General features: G+C 51.9%; 1 protein-coding gene across 6 annotated transcripts in view; it reads left to right on the forward strand.

Annotated features, from left to right (window-relative positions):
* The window catches only part of RFX2 (regulatory factor X2), a 96,328-nt gene extending 83,815 nt beyond the window's left edge, over positions 1 to 12,513 (forward strand). For all 6 annotated transcript variants that reach the window (XM_025988536.2, XM_025988534.2, XM_072721655.1 and 3 more), the window contains 10 exons: positions 1,889 to 2,004; positions 2,922 to 3,040; positions 3,410 to 3,522; positions 3,856 to 4,010; positions 5,308 to 5,405; positions 6,201 to 6,350; positions 7,022 to 7,230; positions 9,048 to 9,201; positions 10,240 to 10,282; positions 10,850 to 12,513. In XM_025988536.2, coding sequence (XP_025844321.1) covers positions 1,889 to 2,004; positions 2,922 to 3,040; positions 3,410 to 3,522; positions 3,856 to 4,010; positions 5,308 to 5,405; positions 6,201 to 6,350; positions 7,022 to 7,230; positions 9,048 to 9,201; positions 10,240 to 10,282; positions 10,850 to 10,962 — 1,270 coding nt within the window. In that variant the 3' untranslated portion in view covers positions 10,963 to 12,513. The remainder of the gene's footprint in view (positions 1 to 1,888; positions 2,005 to 2,921; positions 3,041 to 3,409; positions 3,523 to 3,855; positions 4,011 to 5,307; positions 5,406 to 6,200; positions 6,351 to 7,021; positions 7,231 to 9,047; positions 9,202 to 10,239; positions 10,283 to 10,849) is intronic.
* The last annotated feature ends 10,877 nt before the right edge of the window (positions 12,514 to 23,390 follow it).

Below are 23,390 nucleotides of genomic sequence, written 5' to 3' on the forward strand. Positions count from 1 at the left end.
ACACAGGGTAGTTTCACTGCCCTGAAAATCCTCTGCGCCCCGCCTATTCATCCTTCCCTTCCCCCTCAGCCTCTGGCAGCTACTGATCCTTCTACTGTCTCCATAGTTTTCCCTTTTCCAGAATATCGCAGAGCCAGGATCCTAAATCTTTAATTTTCAACTGTAAGAGGGAAAAAAAAAAAAAAAAGTAACACTGGAAATAACCCAAGAAGCCTGGAGAAAGAAGCTTATATACCCAAGTTGCTGCTGCTTCTTGACATTTTGATCCAATGTCTGAAAAGGCCTGGTCACTTTCTGGAATGTTCTCTATCACATACTAATTCATCTTTTATGGCAGGGGTCAGGAAACTTCTGTAAAGGGCCAGAGAGCAAATGTCTTAGGCTTTGCAGGCCAGACACCCTGTCAAGACTACTCGGCCCCGCCATGGCAACCTGAAAGCCTGCACAGATGACATGTACACAAATGGGCGTGGCTGTGCCAATAAAACTTTATTCACACAACCAGGAACAGAACTGGCCCTCCACAGCTGGGATTTGCAGACCCCCATTCAGGTCCCCACTCCAATATCACCCCCCCGGCAGTCCTACAGTCACTTCCTTGCCTGCTTCCCTCTGTCCCTGTCTCCTCCCCAGAGTCCAGATGGCTTCATGTGGCCCAACTGTATGTGGCTAAAAACTCACTTTAGTGGCCCTGAGGCCATCTCAGTGGCTCCAAACCACATGTCCAACCATGGGAGCTGGAGAGCACAGAAGAGAGTCTCTAGAACATTCTCCAGCAGCCAAGAGATAAGAGTGGAGCCGGCAGTCCATCCTATACCTGTTCATCCACAGACATGGACTCTCTCGCTTCTTGTTGTTTGGTCTGGGCCCCTGCAAACCCCCGTGAATCATTACACCAGGCAGCGTATTATCTTAGGAGCAGCTGAGCCTGGCGACAGGCTCATGCCATTTACACTTGGACCCGCCACCCAAGTCAGGCGGTCTACACGTGTCTGAGAGACTTTCCTCCGTCCTCCTGGCCCCACTTTCCACAAGGAAAGGCTCTCCCTGCTGGAGTTGGGCCCCCCTGTTCTTCCCACCACACACGTCACCACCTCGCCGTGGGCCGCTGGGTTCAAGGAACACCAAGCCCTGGGAAGCCCTTCTCTGTGAGTGTTCCCCATTTGCTGCCAGGACAGGCTGTCCACTGCCTTCTGGCTCAAGGCAAAATGAAAGTCCCAGAATTTCCTTTGAGGCCATATAATAGTAAGATATTTGTGATTCTATGTAAAGAAGTTCACTTATCTTCTAAGGGAGAAGTATTGGGAAAAATAAAAGATACACAAACACCCCCCCCCAAGCAACCCTGAATATCCATCAGCAGATGAAGAGATAAGCCAACAGCAAAGTGTCCATCCAGACAACAGAATGTTATTCAGCCTTAGAAAGGAAGGACATCCTGACACCTGCCCCCACGTGGACGGACCCCGAGGACACCGGGCTCAGGGAGGGGACCCAGACCCAGTCGGACACCTCCTGCAGGACCCCACTCTCAGGAGGTCCCCAGAGGAGGCCCCTCCACAGAGACAGAGGAGATGGGAGCCAGGGGTGGGGCAGGGGGTCAGTGCTTCCTGGGGACGGGGTCTCCGTATGGGGAGATGGAAGGTTCTGGAGACAGATGGTGGGGGTGGATGCATGATAGCGTGAGTGTGCTTCGTGCCGCCGAGCTATGCACTTAGTGACGGTTAAGATGGTTAATTTTATGTGCATTCACCACAAATTTTTAAAAATCATATACACACATACATGCGCACACACCCCAAACTGACTCCTACTCAGCACTGTGCACCTTGAGCCCCTTCGGGCAGTACAGCTGGGGCCTCGTGGTGACACCATATGCCCTGCCCAGGTACCGGCCAGCCCAGAAGACCGACAGCCTTGGGGACAGTGGCTCGCATGGCAGCCTGCACAGCACACCGGAGCAGGCCATGGCTGCCCAGAGCCAGCACCACCAGCAGTACATAGGTGAGTGCTCCCCACCCCAGAAAAGCTCAGGTGTCCACTCAGCTCTTCCAGGTGCTCAGGGGTTTCAGCACCAGCAGCATCTACAGGGGTCCTTTAGACAGTTTTCTTGTATAATAATCCCTCTTTAATTACATAGAAATGTTCTAGATAAACCTTTATGGTATCTCCAAGATTTTAGAATAGTCAGCAGGTGACCCCAAAATGAATGTGTGAAACGACCATCAGAAAAATAAACAAAGGAAATGAAATGCCCATCGGAAGGAAGACTAGATGTGTCGTAAAACCTGTCGGCGCAGGACTTGGCTGCCTTCCTCGGTTCTCTTCCTTGCTTCCCTGGAGCATTTGGGATGCTCAGGACTCAAAACTGCCTCTCCCCTCCTGGTGGCCTGACACAGGGCCGCTGGCCCTTCCCTGGGAGAGCCCCTCCCCTGCTGGCACCACGGCCCCCGGGAGAGCGTCTAACTCGCAGCCTGCCACCTGGGACGTGCCCGGGGGCATACTGTGGTCAGTGTCCACAGGCACACACACTGCAGACGTGAGGGGCCTTCATCTATTTTTAGGGTATTTTTGGAGCCCAGAGAGAAGCCTTCAGGGAAGTCACTGGGTTAGCCATGGCCAGCCCCCTCCCCAAATTCACAGCCCTGAGCAACCCCCACGCTGGGGTGATGGGAGTACTCACTGAATGCTGGGCCCTGAGCTTGCTGTGTCAGCTGAGACAGGACAGGGTTGTCCCCATTTTGCCCCTGAGAAAACCAAAACATAAAAATTGTGAGACCCAGGGCTGTGGAGCAGTCCTCGGCACGCCGGGCCTGGCAGCAGCCACTGGCAACCCTAACCCTAACCCCTTAATCCCCCAGCACAGGGGCCACCTGCCTGGGGACCTTCTGCAGCTCCGCTAACCCCCATTTTCCTCCCAGATGTCTCTCACGTCTTCCCGGAGTTCCCGGCGCCTGACCTGGGCAGCGTCTTGCTGCAGGAGAGCATCACGCTGCACGACGTCAAGGCGCTGCAGCTGGTCTACCGGAGGCACTGCGAGGTGACCGCCCCGCCCCGGGAGACCCTGAGCCTGGGTGTGGGGAGGGGAGGGGGGCCCGGCCTGGGTGGACAGCAGAGCCCGTGCCCCGTGAAGCCTCACATCACCAGAACCGCCAAGCCCTCAGACATCCCAGGTGTGTCCCCAGGTGACCCAGGGGAGGCGGCTTCCTCTAGCTATGAAGCAGATAGTCTCCACTCTCTGAACCATGGCATGTCTGTCCCCTCTTGTGGTCTCTCTCGGGTTCAGGGCACCCCACCGCAGCCCCTGTCACATCACACCGGGCCACTCGGCATGTCCCACTCGACTGTGCGTGATGGCACACTTTCTAACATGCACACCATGAGCTCAACGGGCTGTGTTTATTCACAGGCAACTCTAGATGTTGTGGTGAACCTCCAGTTTCACTACATTGAGAAGCTGTGGCTTTCCTTCTGGAACTCGAAAGCTTCCTCGGGTGATGGCCCGGCCTCCCTACCTGCCAGGTTACTGCCCTCACCCCGGCCCCCTGCCCCCGGGGCCACAGAGCCCAACCCGCTCATTTCCCAGTACCCCGGGGTTAACCTGCAGACACCCCCACTGTGACCCACAGGCAAGTGCGTCACCCTTCCAAGAATTGGCACTCAGAGCCCCCTTGTGTGTGTTGGGGGGGGGGTTCACACTCTGACCATGGCCTGTCCTTCATGTTGCCCATTCTCTTGCTTCAGCAGGAGACTGTAGGGAGTATGGGCCTGCTGGAGAACGGGTTGGGGGGTCCATCCTGGGGCCCCCTGCCACCCTGCAGGCTGCAGCTCACCTGGGTCTCCTGTTCCCCGCAGCGACGGGGAGCCCGAGGGTGCCGTCCTGCCGAAGGACAAGCTGGTGTCTCTGTGTAAATGCGAGCCCATTCTCAAGTGGATGAGGAACTGCGACCACATCCTGTACCAGGCCCTGGTGGAGATCCTCATCCCTGACGTGCTGCGGCCGGTGCCCAGTAAGTGGCTCACTGGCTGCTGTGCTCCCTCGTCACCCCTGTGCTTTCCTTGCCCCCCGCCCCAGAACAAGGCCGAGGGGAAGGCCCACTCATGGCTCTGGGGAGGCCTGCCACCTTTGGGTGGCCGCCCACCTGGGCCACCTCGGGCTTCAGCATGCTCTGTGCTGCCAGGCTCCGGGTGACACTCCAGCCTCCCAGGTTCCTCTGGGGCCCAGGATCGCCACCCCCCTTCACCCAGCATGTCCCCAGAGGGCAGGGCCGGGGTCACAGGACAGCCCTACCCCATCTGCTGGTTTGCTGAAAGCCCCAGGGAGGGTCTCAACCCCGTGTGCCCCTCTGCCCCCGGGGACCACCTGCAGGGCCTCCAGAGGTGATGACAGGCTCATCATGCCCACCCGGCAGGTAGTACGCCCTGCCAGGCCCTTCCAGGCTCTCCCTTGGGGCCCCTAGGGTCCTGAAGGGTGGAAGCCCCTGAGTGAGGAAGCTGGGTCCTGAGGCCTCAGTCTTAATAATGACAGCAGGGGCACCACAGGTAACCTGGCAGTGGGCTATTAATATTTGTGCTTGTTGGCACGATGGAAACTTCGGTCTTTCTTAATGAACTGGTCTGCTGCTTTTGTGCTGGAAAATTGGAAACAGCAAAACTATTACATTTCTCCTTTGGGCTTGCCGGCCCGAAAACTGGTCATTGTAGCATGTAGTTGGAGTCTCTCTCCTAAGGTTGGAGTTGGGGTACATTTCCTTTTACATTTTTGAAGTTTTTTTTTTTTCTTTAAACAGCCTTATTTGTTTCTTATTGCAAGCCACCTCACAATAAATTTGGAAGTTGGTAGACTCTACGTACGTGCATGTGTGTGTCTCAGGGCTTCTCCTCCCTCAGCACTGTGGACTGTTCTCTGTAACGGGGGGCCGTTCTGGGCACTGTGTGGGGGGTGGGGTCTGGCCCCCACCCATTGATGCCAGGAGCTCCCCCAGTTGCGACGACCACAGGTGTCTGCACACGTTCCCCTAGTATCCCCTGGGGGCAAAGTTACCCCTGGGTGAGAAGGACCACTAAGGCAGGAGGTAGAGGCACAGAGATGAAGGCACTGGGTGGCCCTGATTCTTACCCAGCGCTTTGCTCACTAAATGCCCTAAGTTCTCCCAGGTCCCCGGTCCCCGTATGCTGCTCACTGGCTCTTTTTCTCTGTGCTGCGTGTTCTAATGGGTTCATTGCATGTGCATCTCTTACATTAATGCTGATCCTGATGAGCAAGTCCGCCTTTCTCACTGGAAGATCATGGCTTGTATCTCCCAGGTACCCTGACACAGGCCATCCGTAATTTCGCCAAGAGCTTGGAAGGCTGGTTGACGAACGCCATGAGAGACTTCCCACAGCAAGTCATCCAGACCAAGGTAGCAGCTCTGCTTGACGGGAGCAGCTGGGCAGGGCTCAGGGAGCACATGTGTTTCCCTGTCCCCCTGCCCAGGGAAAGTGGGCTCCTGAGGACCTCGAGGCCCTTTGGGGGGATGAGGATGATGTAGGACAGGTGCTACTAGGGAGGGGCACAATAGAAGATGTCATTTGCTGTGATGCGTTTGGGTTGATTTGCAACAGATAGAACGTTCCTATGCGCCTCATAGGAGGGAGGGTTTCATCTCCTTGCTGTCACCCTTATTGCAATGGCCTTAGCCACAAATCAGAATTTAAAATGTGGAGATTGGGCCTCCATGCCCAGAAGAGAGTGCTGTTCTCACAAGCATCTCTTAGAGACCTGCGTACAGGTGAGGCCACGTTCCGAGCATCTGGCCTCCCTGACCATGGTCTGGAACTGTTAGACCAGTGACTCTCAAACCTCAGCGTGCATAGGAATCACCAAGGTAGTGATTAAAATTACAGATGCCCAGGCCCCACCCCCACAAAGCCTGATCCAGTGGCACCCAGGAATCTGTATTCCCCTGACCTGGCCACTCCAGAGAGCCAAAAGAATTCTAGAAACAGTGGCATAAGCCCCCTGTCCTGAATGGCTAACTCACCAATGCTACGGAGTCTGCTCTAGATGCCAAGATGGTTTGGTGAGGTTGGCATCCTTCATTTATTCTCACTCTTCGGGTCCTTGAAGCTGTCAGAAGGGTGCGTCCCTCTGTGTCCCAGAGCCCAGAACAAGCTCTGGCCCCATGCCTCACCATCTGCACCTCCCCCGGCCACAGGTAGGCGTGGTCAGTGCCTTTGCCCAGACCCTGCGCAGATACACGTCCCTCAATCACCTCGCTCAGGCAGCCCGGGCGGTGCTCCAGAACACTTCCCAGATCAACCAGATGCTCAGTGACCTCAACCGCGTGGACTTTGCCAACGTGCAGGTGACTTTCTCCAATGTAATCCCCCCGCATCCTGGGATGAGGCACAGGGACCAGGCTGAAGATCAGCAACGACACATATGTGACCCTCACCCTGTTGGCCCAGCCTCCCAGCCTCTCAGAAAATGCTCAAAATCACAAAATTCAACCCACAGCAAAAGCCAGCATACATGAAAACAGGTTCAGGGTGGAAGCCCCCTGCAGCCCACTCAGGGACCCCGACCTCCACTCCATGACCCTCCCCCTGGTCACCCCGGCATCCAAGTGCTGGGACCCACACCTTGGCTCATCCTCTTTTAAAATCTACCTTCCTGTTGACATTTTCACAGCTCTCCTCTGGGCTCAGAAAAGTGCAGGCTGTGTGCATGTGTGTCCTGCCACAATGATACACCGAGTTCAGGCTCTGAGTTTATCCATTAAATAAACACACACATTTAGAGAAATGACCACTTAAAAGTAAAACACCACAAACATGGTATATAATCTGAGAAGCGTGGATTTACATGCTTAGAACCAGGGCAGGCTCCCTCTCTGGATGTCGTTCCATCCGTCCCTGCCCTTGTGCTCAAATGTAGCTAGAAAAGGCCCAGGGTTAGTGCTGTTCTTCGTGCCATGGCATGGGTATGGGGTTGGGGGGGGGGGAGCTTCCCTGACCTGCCACCCACGCCCTGCAGGAGCAGGCCTCGTGGGTGTGCCAGTGCGAGGAGAGCGTGGTGCAGCGGCTGGAGCAGGACTTCAAGCTGACCCTACAGCAGCAGAGCTCCCTGGACCAGTGGGCCAGCTGGCTCGACAACGTGGTCACCCAGGTCCTGAAGCAGCACGCCGGCAGCCCCAGCTTCCCCAAGGCTGCCCGGCAGTTCCTTTTGAAATGGTCCTTTTATAGGTAAGTGCAGCTTGATTTCCAGGAGAACTCGGGGAAGGCAGGGACAGTGGGCACCGTGCGGCTGTCTGCTCAGCAGGCTCCCGAGGCAGGCATGGCGTGCTGATGTCAGCAGCAGCTGGCCTGTGACTTTTCTTTCCAGACCTGTGCTCTCCTGTGGCCGACATGAGGCACTCGGGAGGAGGGAGATGGCGCAACATAACCACCAGCCACAGCTCCCAGGGGTGGGGAGGGGAGCACGCGGAGAGACCACCAGGGACCCAAAATCCAAGTGCACTTGTTTACCTTTAGGGGGCTTGGCCATACAGAGCCAAGAAGCTTCTGAGGAGAAAACATCCCAAATCCCAAGCCGTTCCACCCTGTCCACTGACTCAGCCTTTGGGTCGGCTCACGTTCAAGCGATCTTTGCTTTCCATGCTGACTTGGACACGGCGGTCAGCCCCAGGGGTTCGCTCCTTGGCTGCTTTCACTAAGCCGTCTCCAATCCACAGCCTGCTGAAGCCACCTCTCTTTTCCCACTGCCAAAGTGCATCTACACGCTGGCCCAGGAAGACGTGCAAAGCATTAAGTAGAACGTCATCAACTGCTTTTACTGACTCACTTGCACACCCCATCACTCATACATGAGCACAAACAGTTGCAGCTCGTTAAGAATAACAGGGCACGTTAACACTTTTAAAAGTTCATTGGAGCAAACACTGCTTCACCTCAGGCAGCCCCAACCCACAGGTGGTCCGTGAGTGAGGGGAGAGGTGTTAGAATTTGGGGGATCAAAGCAAGGAAACGAGGTGATAGGCTTTAGCTGGAGCGCTGCCGCCGCCACCATATGTAGAGGAGCCTGGCCCTTTGTGGCTGGTTGTTCTAAGGTTCACTCAGATTCCCGCACATGGACTCTGGCTTGGTTCTGGTTTGCTTGGGCCACGGGGTCAGAGCCAGTGCTGTGCAGGCCCCCTGCTTGGTCAGGGGCTCACACATGTCTCCTCCCTGCCTTGTTCCCTTCTGTGTCTTTGCCACCACAGCCATGAGACCTAACAGAGTGGGGAAGCTCTGAGATGGGACATTGAGGTGTTTGGAGCCAGGGTTTTGGGTCAGGTGCCAAGTGATCTAATTCATTTCAATCAGGGGTCGCTTTTTCTGTGAAGAATCAGATAGTAAGTACTACCAAGAAATAAATAAACTTCTATTGGCACACAACATGTAAATGAACAGGCATGGCCATGTGCCAATAAAACTTTATTTATGGACACTAAACTGAATTTCAGGTGCTTTCAGGTCATGAAACATAATTCTTCTTTTGATTTTGTTTCCAATCATTTAAAAATGTAAAAAGCATTTATGGTTGGCAGGCTGTACAAGAAAGGGGAGTGGGCTGGATCTGGGCTGGATGTGGGACCAGAGCGGGCCAGCCCCTGCTGCAGATGAAAGAGGTGAAAGCTCCCTGAAATTCTGTGTTGTTTCAGGCGCCTAAACCACTGACTGAGGAGTGAAGGCTGGAGGGGAGGGGACCCCAGGAGGAGGGAAGGCCAGGATAAGCCACCTGCTATGGGCGGGCAGTAAGGGTTCCACCACCGACCAGGCCCTTTGATAAGGCTTGTGTCAGACAGAGACACAGGGTCCTGTTTCCATGGCCTCACTTAGAGCTGACTGCTCCCTCCCAACTCACGTCCACCCACCCCCACTCCAGTCACGCTGGACACAGGTGGTCTGGGCGCTGGCAGGCCGCTCCTGGGCCTGTGGGGCCCCTGAGAAGCCTGGCTCGACTGCCTGCCTGCACTGCATGCTCCGCGGAAGGTCCCCAGCCTCTGTCTGCCATCCCCCAGCTCCATGGTGATCCGCGACCTCACGCTGCGCAGCGCCGCCAGCTTCGGCTCCTTCCACCTGATCCGCCTACTTTACGACGAGTACATGTTCTACCTGGTGGAGCACCGTGTCGCAGAGGCAACTGGAGAGACGCCCATTGCTGTGATGGGAGAGGTGAGGGACCCTCCTGCCTGTGGGACCCCGGGCCGGCCCGCGCCCTGTGGGGGACACAGCCAACGGCCGGAAGAGGAAACACGTGCAGGAGGCCAGTGGGTGGGAAAGAGCTCACATGCTGGAGCCAACCCACCTGGCTTCGGACCTGCCTCTCTGCCCCCCGAAATGGGACCTGGGACTCCCTGCCCATGGGGGGAGGTCCTACTGCTGTAAAGTACATATAAAATTACCTTTCTGGCCATTTTAGAGTGAACAGTTTAGGGGCATTTAGTACATTAAGAGTTGTGCAACCACCACTTCTAATTCCAGAACATTCCATCACCCCAAAGGCAAACTCCGTCCCTGCCAGCAGTCACCACCATCCCTCTCCCTAGATGCTGGCACCCACTACCCTCCTTTCTGCCAGGATCTGCCTGCCATGGGCCTCTCAGACGCGTGCAGTCACACATGGCATGGCCTTTCGTGTGTGGCGTCTTTCACTCAACGTAGTTTTTCACAGCACAGCCATGTCCTAGTGCGTATCATTGCCTCACTCCTTCTATGGCCAGATATTCCCTTGCACGGATAGTCAACATTTTGCTTTATCCATTCACATGTTGATGAATACATGGGTTGTTTATACCTTTTGACTGCTGTGAACATTTGGGGGCACATTCTTGTTTGAATGCCTGTTTTCATTTGTTTTGGGTACATTCCTAGGAGTGGAATTGCTGGGTCGCAGGGGATTGTTTTGAGGAAGAAATGAGGTGATGCTTACAGAGGTTTTAGTACATAATAAACCCATCACTATTCAGAGGCCACAGTCCCTGTCCTCTTGGTGGCCTGAGCAGTTAGCACCCACTCAGCCCTCCTGCAGCTCCTAGGCAAGACCCAGAAGGAGCCAGAGGGGACACACCAGCATCAGCACCACTTCTCATGTGGGAACTGCTCTCATTTACAAGTGAAGCCTGTTTTAACTGGAGAGAGAGGACAGTGCTAAAATTCATCAGGACCAGGCCCCTCTGCGGAGGCCCCTGACTCTAGGCTTCTCTCTTTCAGTTCAATGATCTCGCCTCCCTATCGCTGACACTGCTCGATAAAGGTGGGTATGTCTGTAGCTTTTCCGGGAGGCTCTCCCAGGGGCTATTCCTCCCACCCTTGGCCTAGTGGAAATCGAGGCAGCTCCTGGGGTGGGTTGAGGGGCTTTAGGAGTCAGCATCCAGATAGGCTGGTGAGACCTGAGCAGTAGGAGGTGTCCTACTGATGTCCTACTGATGCAGGCCTGGCCCCTGCTGGGGCTTAGAGGAGCAACCCTGCACCTCCTTGGGTGCTTTGGGACGACATCCAATCCTGCTCCCCGGGCACCTCCACATCAGGCCAGGAGTAGAACCACAGCCCTGTCTGCCTGCATCCACTTCCCCTTACCCCAACCCAGGCCCTCCCCTACAGGATTAGGGTACCAACTGCTGAAGGGAACTCTGCCAGGAGTGTGACCCAGCAAATGGACACTGGGCAAGGGAGGTCTCCAGTGAGAAGGCCTCCCTGAGCACTTCAGGGTGGCCAGGGGGGCCCTGGTGTGTCCAAGCCTGTGCACCTCCCTGAGAACATGCTTTTCCCTCCCTCCTGCACCCCACTCCCACACCCCTCATCCCCAATGCTAACCCTGCAGATGACATCAGTGAGGATCGTGGCAGTGAGGCTGACCCCGACGCCCGCAGCCTGGGGGAGCCCCTGGTGAAGCGAGAGCGCAGTGACACGAACCACTCCTTGCAGGGCATCTAGCTCTGTGGTGCCTTGCCCAGGCTCCAGACCAGGACCCTCGAGCTCCACTGCAATAGTGCCTCTTAGATGATGTGACCTTTGATCTGACTCATGGGGCACCAGTGCACCCTCAAAGGACACACCATTCTACAAGAAGAAAACCGATGTTAACCACAACAGAAGGTCACATCGGACTCCTGAGTGCCTGAGCTGCTCACCTGGCACCTCCTGGGTCGCCTTTTCCTTCTGAGTGTTCTTGTCCTTTCCTCTGCCAGACTGTGACCTTTGGTCCAACTCTACACATCCTGCCTGAGAGCTGAAAGGGGCCATGCTGGACGAGCTGGCACCTCCACGTTGGGCTTCTCTTCTGTTCAGCTGCCTCCAGCTTCCACCATGATTTTTTAAAACTCAGATCACAGGAGGAAAGGGGTGTCCTGTAGCTGTTGGGCTATACTGAGCTGACCAGTGTCCGCAGAGCCCCCCGCCATGGTGCTTTGTGGGGGGAAGAGACCATCTCAGCGCTGTGCCCAGGGCCTCCTACACTGCCGGCTATGCTGAGGCACAGATGCTGGCCCACAGGAGCCCCATCTGCAGACACCAAAGGTCCCCAGAAGCAGCCATCAATCGTTGAGTCCCTGGGCCATGCACAGCCCAAGGCCCCATGTGGCTCAAAGAACAAGTCACAGAAATGGCTTGCCCAAGCCAAGACACAGTGGTGTCTCTAAGAATCAAAACCAGAAGTTTTAGCAGCAACTGGAAGGACTTGGGTTCTATCCAAGTTCATAGCCAACAACAAGCCAAACTACTGGGTCTGGAATGAGTTTGTTCCGAGGGGGCTGGGTGGTCGGTGTTTCAGTGCCGCCTTCCAAGGGCAGCCATTGAGCCAAGTCTGCTTGGCTCCTGCTTCATAGAATCTTCTGGATGTCTGCCTTTGAATTAGCGATCCTGGAGCACTCTGACCCTGGGCATGTCCCATCTTGAACTACTCAAAATCAAAACTCTTCTCTGGGATAAATGAATCCCGAGGACTTGCACAGCCCTTGAACTTTGTACACTCCGGATCTGTATCCGTCATAACACATTTGCACTTGGTTAGCTCCATGCAAGAGTTCTGCCCCTAAACCAGCTATAAAGAAGAAAGACAAACCTCTGGTCTAGGAAGCACCATCTTTTTGAAATGCAATAGTTTTTCCTTTTGGAAATATGTTTATACCAATAGTTTTGTGCTCTAATTGTTATTAGAACGTTTCTTATGAACATGTATATTGCAGTATATTCGGCCCCCAATATTTTTTTTCTCATTCACGCAGAAGGTACTAATGTAAACTCACGTGGCCTTTAAAAACCTTACTTCCCGACAAGCGGGAGCGCCGTGCACTCCTAGGCCACGCCAGGTGTGCGGGGAGGTGTGGAGGGGAGACACAAGAAAGATAGGCGCTTATTTTAGAAACCAAAAGTCTGTATAATAATCACAATGTTTGTCTGGTTTTACAGTTCAAGACTCAGATGAAATCAGACACAAAGAATGTCTTTAAAATATATATCTCCTCTCCTGGGAGACATTTAAGCTCACGGTTCACGGAGTGTAATGGCCTGCCTTTTCTTCCATGTGTGGTAAGCAGTACAAACTGGGTTTCCGCCTTATGCTCCTGCCTTTGCAGGATTCCACAAGGAACAATACAAATGACGGTAAAGACGTGCACCTTCCAAGCCCGTTCTTGTTTTTCACTGCTGCGAACACACTGAGCATACCCACTCTGGCGCCTGCAACCACACTTCAGCTCCTCCTCGCCACACACACAGTGGCCCTGGAGGATGCAGGCCTCCCTGCAGGCTGGTTCCCTGCCCTGGACTGCCAGCCTGGCCAGGTTCATGCCATGTGAGGCTCAGAGGAGCAGCAGTGGCCTCTAGCATTTTCTTCTTGGCTCTCTGGGGAGTGTTCCAGAAGGAGCAGATTCCCTGTGCTTCATTTAGCAAGGCCAGCTCTGGGCCAGAGGTAGCAAGAAAATAGTTCTCCACCCTAGATAATCAAGACTATTTGTTGGCAGATTAGACTTATTCAGATATGCTCCAGCCACTGATGAAACCCTCTGGTTGTTCCCAGGTCTTATATGGTAGAGTGGTGGGGGCCAAACTTGGGACTCCCCTAAGAATCACTGCACGAGCTTGTTCTAAAATGGCCAATTCCTGGGCCCCATCCACAGAGAGGCTGCATGGCGGGATTACAATGGGGGCTGGAAATCCACATTGTTTGGACCACTCCTCTTGCAGGGATAATAGGACTTTGAAGAATTCCTGCAGAGAAGACCAATGGGCTCAGGCACCAGGAAGGGCCCACGGATGGGAAGATGTTCCAGAAACGTGGACACAGTTCCTGGTCAGCTGCTCCTAAAAGTTGCTTCCCCGGGCCAGGCCAGTGCCCCAGGTGCCCCAGGGATGCTCAGCCTGGGCCCGAGCCCAGGCCCATCTGTCCCAGGTAGATGTCCTGAGGCCCCCAGGTATTACTACAATCATCTACTACTTCCCTGGGCTGGGACCTCCAGGGCCTGTGCACATGGCTTAAGGCTCTACCATCACCATCTTGAAATTCTTAGTAATTCTTGAACAAAGGGCCCACACTTTGATTTTGCACTGGGCCCCAGTGCAAATTTTGTGGCCAGTCTTGGGAAACTCCCAGGACACAACCACGCAGACTCCCCATCAGCTGGGCCCTGTCTCTGTAGCGACTCCCTGCCAGGCTCTGAGAACCGCGTGGAACCCTGACTCGCCCCACCCTCTCATGGTTCATGATTATGGGCCCTATCTAGCCTAGGACCCTTGAAGCAGTGCCAGCCCTTGCACCAAGCAGCAGCCACCCCCCAGCCCTCCCTGTCTGAGAGCCAGGCCCAGTGCTGGGGTGGCAGGGCCCCTGGAAGAGGAGAGCCAGGCCCTGCTTCTGGGCCTCAGTGGCTGGTGACCGAAGGAGAACAGGTGAGGACTCCATGATCAATGCCCCAGGAGCCTAACAGGAGATGAGCAGGGGTGACTGCTGAAGGCCCACAGTCTATCAAGTCCCTCAGAAGGCCCACTGGGTAGAGACCCAGGGCACAAGGGCCAAACAATAAGGGGAGCCTAGTCCTACCAAGAGCCTCTGGGAGGTTTTAACTAGTCACAACAGCTTCATGCTAGAGGCTTCTGTCCAATCTCTTCTTTTTGACAGTGTTACCCACATTGTACACATGGTAAAACTAAAGCTGCTGGATGGAATGTAGATATGATGGCTGGAGCATCAACAGCCATTTTAGACCCCGATGTGGGCATCACATAGGATGGCAAAGCAATAAGACAGAAGGAACCTGGATCCCTGGTGATCATGGAGCTGTATTACAATCTTGATGACCCATAGTCAGAGTTTGATAAGCTGCACTGGGGAGGGGTGGGACGGTGCAGGGGAACCCATGATGTTCCTGCCTCTGGGAACTTTCTGGTAGCAAGAACTCTGAAGCAAGTTGTGAGGTACATCCCCGCAAAAAATACACACACACACTCCGGCTATGAGTGTGCTAGGGGAGAAATTCTCCCCAGTGAGGGTGTCACCTGCTCCACTCTTTTCCTTCCACGGTTCTGGCAGCTGCCCAGCTGCTCCTGGGTCCTGCTCCAGAACTTCATCCTTCCACACCTTCTGTGACCTTGTCCATCCCTAAATGGAAATGCCCCTCCACATGTGACTTGCTCCACAGCGGCCCCTCCCACCACTGCTCAGAGGGGTGTGGGTGCCTTGCCCTCCCCACAACAAAACAGGAGCTCAGCATCTGACCTTTCAGGCCTCTTCCTCATGTTTCCATTATGGCCTTGCCCACCATCTATCCAACTGTTCAGACCAGAAACCCAGGACCACCTGCATGGCCCCCACCTCTCCCATCTCCCCAAAATGCCATAACATGGTCACTCTCTTTCCTCCTTGCCGCTGCCCAACTCCTCCTGGCCAGGAAAGGCAGCATGGTGGGGGAAATAGGTCCAGGCTAATGCAAATTTGAGTGAACTCCACGGTCCCTGGTTATGCCCTCGGGTAAATTACAACTGACCCTTGAAAAACATAAGGTTAAAGGCGCCAACCCTCCTTGCAGTCAAAAACGCACCCATAACTTTTGACCTCCAAAGAATTTAATAGCCTACTGTTGACCAATAAACAGTCAACTGACACATTTTGTATGTTATATGCTGCATTCTCAAAGCAAGCCAGAGGAAAGAAAATGTTACTAGGGAAATCATAAGGAAGAGAAAATACATATACAGCACCGTCCTGTATTCACTGATATAAATCTGCATATAAGTGGACCCACACAGTTCAAAGCTATGGTGTTCAAGGATCAACTGTACTTAGATCAGTTTCTCCATCTGCAAAAAAAAGGTAATAAAAATACCTACCTCACAGCATTGTGAGCTTTAAATAAGTTAATACTTACAAAATACTGGAGTAAGCATTCAACAATTGTGTCTCAGTGTGCACACTTGGGACCAGATCAATCTCACTGGTGGGGCATCCTGGGCACTGTGGAATGTGGAGCAGCATCCCTGGCCTCACCCACCCTACCAAGTGTACCTTTCCTCCCCAAGTCGTGACAACTACAGATGTCTCCAGATATGGCTCAGTGGCCCTCCTGGGGCAGAATGGTGAGAACTACCGGTTGAGAGCACTATCATGATGACTGGTTCCCTCCATCTTTTGAATCTTGGAACCACATCATTTATCACTAATCTTTCCCAACCCCTCAAACAAACCCTTACCCACTCAATGCTCTTATTTCTTGCTCCTGGAACTCAATCCATGGTCTCATTTGGGGCTTTCACCTTCACTGCACTTCTCACCTAACCTCTATGCTTTCACATACACACACACACACACCTGCCTCTTTAGTGCTTATCTTAATTGACACCTCCTCCAGGAAGCTTTCCTGGAAGCTCTCCCACTAAATTAAGATCCTTTATACTCCACATTTCCCAAAAGCACTGTGGGCGAGTAGCTCTTGTCTGCCTTGCTCAATACCATAATTCCCCAACTCTAACAGTGCATATGTAGGTTCAGCAAACATTTAGTGAGTGAGCAAAGGTTTCTGGGAGAAGGTACTGTTCATAGTAATCACGGGAAGGTAGGGGAAAGGAGGAGAGAAAACACATGGAGGAATATTGAGGAATGGCCAAAGGAAAGGAAAGAAATCCACTCGGGGAGTGCCAGGTGGCTCAGTCAATTAATCATCTGCCTTCAGCTGGTGTTATGATCTCAGAGTCCTGGGATTGAACCCCACATCAGGCTCCCTGCTCAGTGGGGTTCTTTAAAAAATAAAATTACAAAATAAAAAATATTTTTAAAAAGAAATCCACTCAGGAGGGCCACCACCAGAATTTATTTATATATTTACTTATTTATTTATTTATTTAAATGATCAGAGCTGGGCTTTAGGAAGATTTATTCTGGTACAGTGGGTTATACATAAACTAGAAGCAAGGAGGCCAATTAGGTACTTGATAAGATGGTTCAAGTGAGAGGTGGGGGTACAACTGCAGTGGGGTAGTAGGGATGGAGCGAAAGGGGAGCAAGGTAGAAGAGGTTCACTAGAGCCCCATGCCTAACAGCAGATTGAGTGGGTTACGAAATCAAGTTGGTGGGTTACAATCAGTTTAGTTGTTTTTAATGGACCAAGACAGAAGTAGAAAACATGAGAAGTGTTGACAGGATAAATATAAACTTAACTTTGTAAAGTTTTTATTTCAGTTTAATATGTGTGCATACATACCCAGATGGTATTAGACTGCCATATAATACAGTGTAAAATGTACAATATATTGGATGTATGAAATGTATTGAATATACATATGTATCAAAAGATACAAGTACTAACCAGTAATTCTCAACCTATTTTGAGGTGTTGGGTCTCTTCTAGAATCCTCTGTGCCAGACATTTGTGGGGTTTTGCCATCAAGTGTCCATTCCACTTCTTTTGGAGTAACACCCTGATTCTTTTGAGGAACAACCTTTCTCCCATGGATTTATTTATTTATTTATTTATTTTTAAATTTTTATTTATTTATGATAGTCACACAGAGAGAGAGAGAGGGGCAGAGACATAGGCAGAGGGAGAAGCAGGCTCCACGCACCGGGAGCCCAACGTGGGACTCGATCCCAGGACTCCAGGATCGCACCCTGGGCCAAAGGCAGGCGCTAAACCGCTGCACCACCCAGGGATCCCCTCTCCCATGGATTTAAATACCACCTCTATGTGGGCACTGAAGGGAATGGGCTTGGCATATATGGGTAGCAGTGAGGAGGCCGGTATGGCTGGCTGCAAAGTGAGTGCGGGGGTGGGGGTGGGAGAGTGGGAAGGTAACATGGAAGGCTTCCTAGATCCTAGCCAGGAGCCAGGGTTTCATTCCAGGAATTAGAGGCCCACGACCTCAAATAGATTGACAGCTCCCCTCCATCAGCTCCAGATATATGACTGCTCACCCGACACCTCTACTTGGATATCTCAAAATGGCAAATGGTTATCTCAGACCAGCAACCGCTGGGCACCTAGAGGCATTCACTCAATAGTTGATAATAAATGGTTGACAGAGGCATGAACTGGATAGAGTCATAAACTGGATAGTCAGGGAAAGCAGGAGAGGGCGCGAGGTAGTAAGTACCCCACTGTGCTGGACCCATCTGACACTTTTACCTGGAAGTCTGAGTTGTGAGCTGATTTAATCCTGAAAGCAACAGAAATGTGAGGATTCTTCTAGAGTTGCCCCACCCATTCTGCTAAACTCTCCTGGCTGCCAAGACCCACAGGAGCCTATGCAGTTTCTCCTTTTTCCCTTAATCTCAGGAGCACCAGGTCTCCCAGGATGGAGAGGCACTGTTTCAGAGGCGGACTAGGAGCATCATCCACAGAGCAGCCAGGATGGTGCAACCAAGACATGCTCTGTCTCTGCCTACCTGACCTGGTTCCCAGAAGATGCCAGACCCCCAGCTGAAACCCTCAACTGACAGAGCCTTTGAGTCCCCGTCAGGTTCAGGGACTTAGGAAAGAACTGATCACTTCCCAATCCTCTGCTTCCCCCCAGCGGTCACTGTGACACAACGACATCCTTTTCCCCTCAGGACACAAGGAACTGGGATTTTGGCTGAGACTAGAGGCAGTTTTGTTTACTAAATTGCAACAATGCAAGATAGGAAAGACCACAGGCAACAGACTGAAGGAGCTACTACCTTCTTTCCCTTTTCTGCTTATCCTTCTCTTCCTCAAATATTCTCTATTTACATAGATTCAGAGACATTCAGTAATCACAATGGGAAAAGTAGTAATCTGGCAGACGCTATTTAAAACCAAGTGATCTAAATTATCATCACGAGTGGTACCAAGTGACATCTTGTGCTTCCTGATACGGTGCACTGAGATGGGCACATCATTCCTATGTTATTCCTGCCAAAAACTGGTAACCTAAGTTTAATCATGAGGAAACATGAATCAAAGCCAAAATTAATTAATTTGGCATTCTTCCAAATAACTGGGAGTACTCATTACCAGTGTCATGGTCAAGAAAAAATAAGACTGAGGAAATGATCCAGACTGAGGAGACTAAGGAGAAATGACATCTAAGTGCAACGTGGGATCCTGCACTGGATCCTGGGACAAGGGAAGAAATCGTTTGTGATCAACAGTTGAACTTTAGGTAAGATTGGTGTATTAATGAATAGTATTGTGAATCAATGTGAATTTCTTAGTTTTGATCATTGTACTGTGGTTATGCAAAATGTTAATACCTGAGGAAGCCTAATGAAGAAGGTATAGGAAAGATGTTAGGGTTCAAAGCTGATGGCCAAGGAAGAATTCTTGAGACATCTCTGGTGCAAAAAGGTGGTTTTATTTAAAGCACAGGGACAGGATCCGTGGACAGGAAGAGCTGCACTGGAGTCATGAGGAATGAGGGAAGCTGATGCACCCAGCTTGGGTCCGGAGCCCCCCATCAGCATCAGCATCGACCACACAGGACATCCTGCTGTCAGGAAGTCCACCCGTGGACTGAGGAAGGACAGGAAGGGTTCTGAGTGGAGGAGGCAACCCAGGATGAGTTCCCTTGCCCTCACCTGACTCTGAGCTCACTGAGGGTGGGGAACTGTGTAGTTGATTAATCTCTGGGTCTTCAATCTCAGCATGGGGCTGGGCACATGCCACCGCCAGAAATGTAGCCATTTATAACTTGACTGTGAAGGGAAGTTCACAGTTCTCAGAGCACAGCCAGGGCTCAAGGGGATCCTCAGACTTGTCTCCTGGTGGGCCGAGGAGGAGGCAGGCAGTGGAGAAGCCAGCCAATCAGCAGTTTAGGGTAAATCACTTGGATCCCTCCATTTCCCACTCCCAACCTTTGTATTAGGAAAAACTCCAAACTCTTTGCTGTGGCTTATGAGGGCCTTACTGTCCCCTCCCTGACCTCATTTCCTCACTCTGCCCTAGCCACATTAAACTCACTGCTCCTCCAGCTCACCAAACTGGTTCCTGCCTCAGGACTTTTATACTCGCAGATCTTCTACTAAATGTCACCTCCTCAGAGGGAGCTTCCCTGACCAATCTGTGTCTTTCTTTCTTTCTTCCTTCTTTCTTGCTTTTCTTTCTTTTCTTTCTTCTTTCTCTTTTTTCTTTCTTCTTTCTTTCTTTCTTTCTTCTTTATTTTCTTTTTCTCTTTCCTTCCCTCCTTCCTTCCCTTTTTCTAAGTAGGCTCCATGCTGGGGTTTGAGCTCATGACCCTGAGATCAAGACCTGAGCTGAGATCTAGAGTCAGATGCTTAACTGACTGAGCCACTCAGGCACCCCCAATATCCCCTTTTCCTCTGTGACAATATGCTGTTTTCTTTTCTTTGTAGCACTAGTCACTATTTCATATTACTTTGTTTACCTGTCTATTGTAAATCTCCTTACAAAAGAATGCAAAGTTCCATGAAGCCAGGGTCTGTCTTGTTCATCCCAACATGCAGAATGGTGCCTGATGCACAGAACTATGAATATATATTGCTGTGTAACACTTTTCTCCTAGACTCAAGGGCTTGTAATAGCAACCATCATTTATCTTTCATAGTTTGTGTGTTGAGGAACAGGAAGGGCTAGCTGGGCAGTTCTCTCAGGGTTTTGCCACAATGTGGTTTGTGTCTTGGCTTCCTTACAGCATGGCGCCAAGACAGATGGGATTGTTTGCATGAAGACTGAAGGTTTTCAGGTTTGCTGTTCCAGCAAAGCAGATGAAAGTTGCATCCTTCGTGCCTGTTATGACCTAGACCACATAGTGTCATTTTCACTGTACTGTATTTACCCACCACTAATGAGTCCACCCCCAATAAAGGGAAAGGAACAGGGATCACCTTTTTTGATGGAAAGAGGGTCAAAGAATTTGGGACCATATTTTCCAACTACCACCAGTAAGTGATAAATAGTTATTTAATAAATAAGTAAATATTGATGAAGTTAGTTAGAGGAGACCAGATAAAGCAAAAACAGGCCTAAGGTGCAAATGTTGGCAGCCATTGGCACTTTGGAGACAACTGTGAAACCGGTGGAAATTTAGTTAGCTCATCAGGCTGACAGGTTTAGCATCTATGTCCCTTGAAAAACCACAACTGGATTATATTTAGCAAGTGATGACGTGTTTCTGGGAGTTGCCCAAAGTGTGGGATGAATGTGGTGTATGAAATTACTTTAGGAGACATGCAGACATAGCATTAGATGACACCAAATCACATGATTTACAGTTCTCCGTTTTCAGTTCTCTTTCAGTACTTATCATGTCAAGAAGAGTTTATGCTGAGTGATAATATGCCTTTAGTAACCCTCTAATACTCTGCTAATCTCTCTTTAACATCAAAGAGGCAGGCTTGGGGCTCGGTAGCTTGACTAACAACACTATCTACCCAGAATTTAAAACCCTTGTTTTGTTTTCATGTTTATTTTTACAATTATCTCCTATTCATGGCTTAGTGTTTTTCTATTTGGATGGTGATATACTCTATTCAATGTAAATATAAACCAATAAAAAGGCATGTAAAGAAAAGTATTAAGTTCATTAAGAGTCATAGAGTTTAGGGCAGCCCCCGGGGCGCAGCGGTTTAGCAACGCCTGCAGCCCTGGGCGTGATCTGGAGACCCTGGATTGAGTCCCATGAGTCCCACGTTGGGCTCTCTGCGTGGAGCCTGCTTCTCCCTCTGCCTGTGTCTCTGCTTCTCTCTCTCTGCATCTCTATGAATAAATAAATAAAATCTTAAAAAAAAGTCATAGAGTTTAGACATATGGTAAAGGGCAAGAAGATCTATCTATACAAGAGAAAAGATATATAAAATGACAAGAGAAAACATATATAAAATCAATGAATATAATGCAACAAACTAAAAATAAGAAAAACGAAGCCTACACACTGCTGGTGACCAGATGAACTCAATGCTGTCAATCCTTTCCAGCAGTGACATTTTAGCTATTTCTAAAGAATTTCTAACTCAAGATCTGTGGCCTGTGCTTATATTTTGGTGGCAAAATCCAGCGTAGGAGAATCAAGGTGTCTGTTAAACAAAGTTAGTGTAATTCTTAATAGTATTAACCACCTCTCACCCCCTAAAATAAATGAAAGTTTCTGAACAGTGCTTCTGAAGGTCTGTCATGCATAGGAAGCCCTTGGGAATCTTGTTAAAATGTGGATTCTGGTGAAGGTCTGGTTTAGGACCTGGGATTCTGTATTTCTAAAAGCTTCCAGGTGATGTTGATGTTGGTGATTTGGGGACCACAGTGAAAAAAAAATAGCAAGCTCTAGAAACAAATATAGTGTGTTCTGAACATCTCTTCTAGCTCTGCAATTAGTGATGTTCACATTAGTAGCCCGAAATCAGCCATGGTTAAAGTAGTCACACCAAGCAAATCACCACTACAAACCAGGGTTCGTTTCATTGTTTTATTAGTTGTGCTCTAGTCTTATGAAAGTGGTAGGAAAACATAAATAAAATTTACAATGAACTACACCACACACATATAAATACATACACACACACACACACACACACACACACTCTCTCTCTCTCCCCCAGAGAAGCAGTTGTTAAACATCTGCCACTCCCCAGAGGTCGCACAGATGTGTACAGGACAACCATGTAGATGAGGGGTTGGCAAGCTTTTTCTGTAAAGACCCAAATGGCGAATATCTTACGTTTTGCCGGCCAGTCTCTGTTAAAAAGGAGTGGGCACTGCTGCTGCAGCTTGAAAGCAGCCACAGACAATATGTACATTAGTAAGTGCGACTGTTTTCCATTACATTGCGGACACTGACATTGAGGTTTCCTACAATTTTCACATGTCGTGAGATCTTCTTCTTTTGATCTTTCTCCCCCCCCCCCCTCCCAACTGAAGGTGTAAACCATTCTTAGCTCACAAGCCAGATGCGGCCAACAGGCCAGGCCGTAGGGCCTGCTCGTCTAGATCACAATGGAAGAGGAGTGGAGCCGGGAGTCACGGGGTGTAGACGCGGGACCCAAGGCCCCGGCACAGGGCCCAGCAGGTGCACAGACCCGAGGGCCCGAAGGAGTTGGGCACGCTCCGAGGCCCGAGAGACCCCTGAGGCTCAACGGCACCGGGCAGGCGGGGAGCATGAGAGCAAAGCCACGGGAGCTCCGTGAGCCTTCACGAGAGGTTTAGAATTTACTCCAAAGTCACGAGAAGGCCCTCTGGACGCGCGGAGGAAAGATGAGCCCCTGATCTACTTCACACCGTGTAAAGACTCCCCTGCCGGGCGCGCTGCGCGACCCGGGGCGCGGAGCCCCACAGGCGGCGGCGGCGGCGGCGGCGGCGGCGGCGGCGGCGGCGGCGGCGGCGGCGGCGCGGCGCCCCGGGGAGAGAGGCGAGCCCGGCCCGGCCCGGCCCCGCGCGGCCTGCGTCCGGGCCACAGAGCAGAGCCAGGAATGCGCTCGGCCAGACTCCGGGCAGGTGAGCCGGGGAGGCGCGGGCGGCCCGACACCCTCCCGCCGGCCCCGCCCGCCCCTCACGCGCGGACGCTCGACGCCCCGCCCCGCGCCAGGCGCCCCCAGGCCACAGCGGCCCCTCCCCCACCGGCCCTTCCTGCCCGATCTCTGACCTCCGACCCCCACCTCCCCCACGGCCCCACGTGTCCCAAGGAAAGCGCTGGCCCGAAGTACTGGGCCCTCAGAAGGGGAAACTGAGGCCTCAGCCGACCGGGCGCCCCGCCGGCCTCCCGTCAGGCCTGAGCACGTGTCAGCACCTCCTCCCGCCCCCCACAGATCCAGAGGTTCACCTCGGGGAAGGCCTCGGTCGCGGCTCCCTGGGCGGCTCACGCTCCCACCGCAGGGAACTCCGGGAAAACGAGCAGAAAGCCGAGGCGTCGAAACTCAGCCCTCTCCGCGCCGCCTCACCGAACGTTCGTTCCCGCGTCGCCGGCGACGCGCG

Source organism: Vulpes vulpes, chromosome 9 (genome assembly GCF_048418805.1).
Source record: "Vulpes vulpes isolate BD-2025 chromosome 9, VulVul3, whole genome shotgun sequence".
NCBI lineage: Eukaryota > Metazoa > Chordata > Mammalia > Carnivora > Canidae > Vulpes > Vulpes vulpes.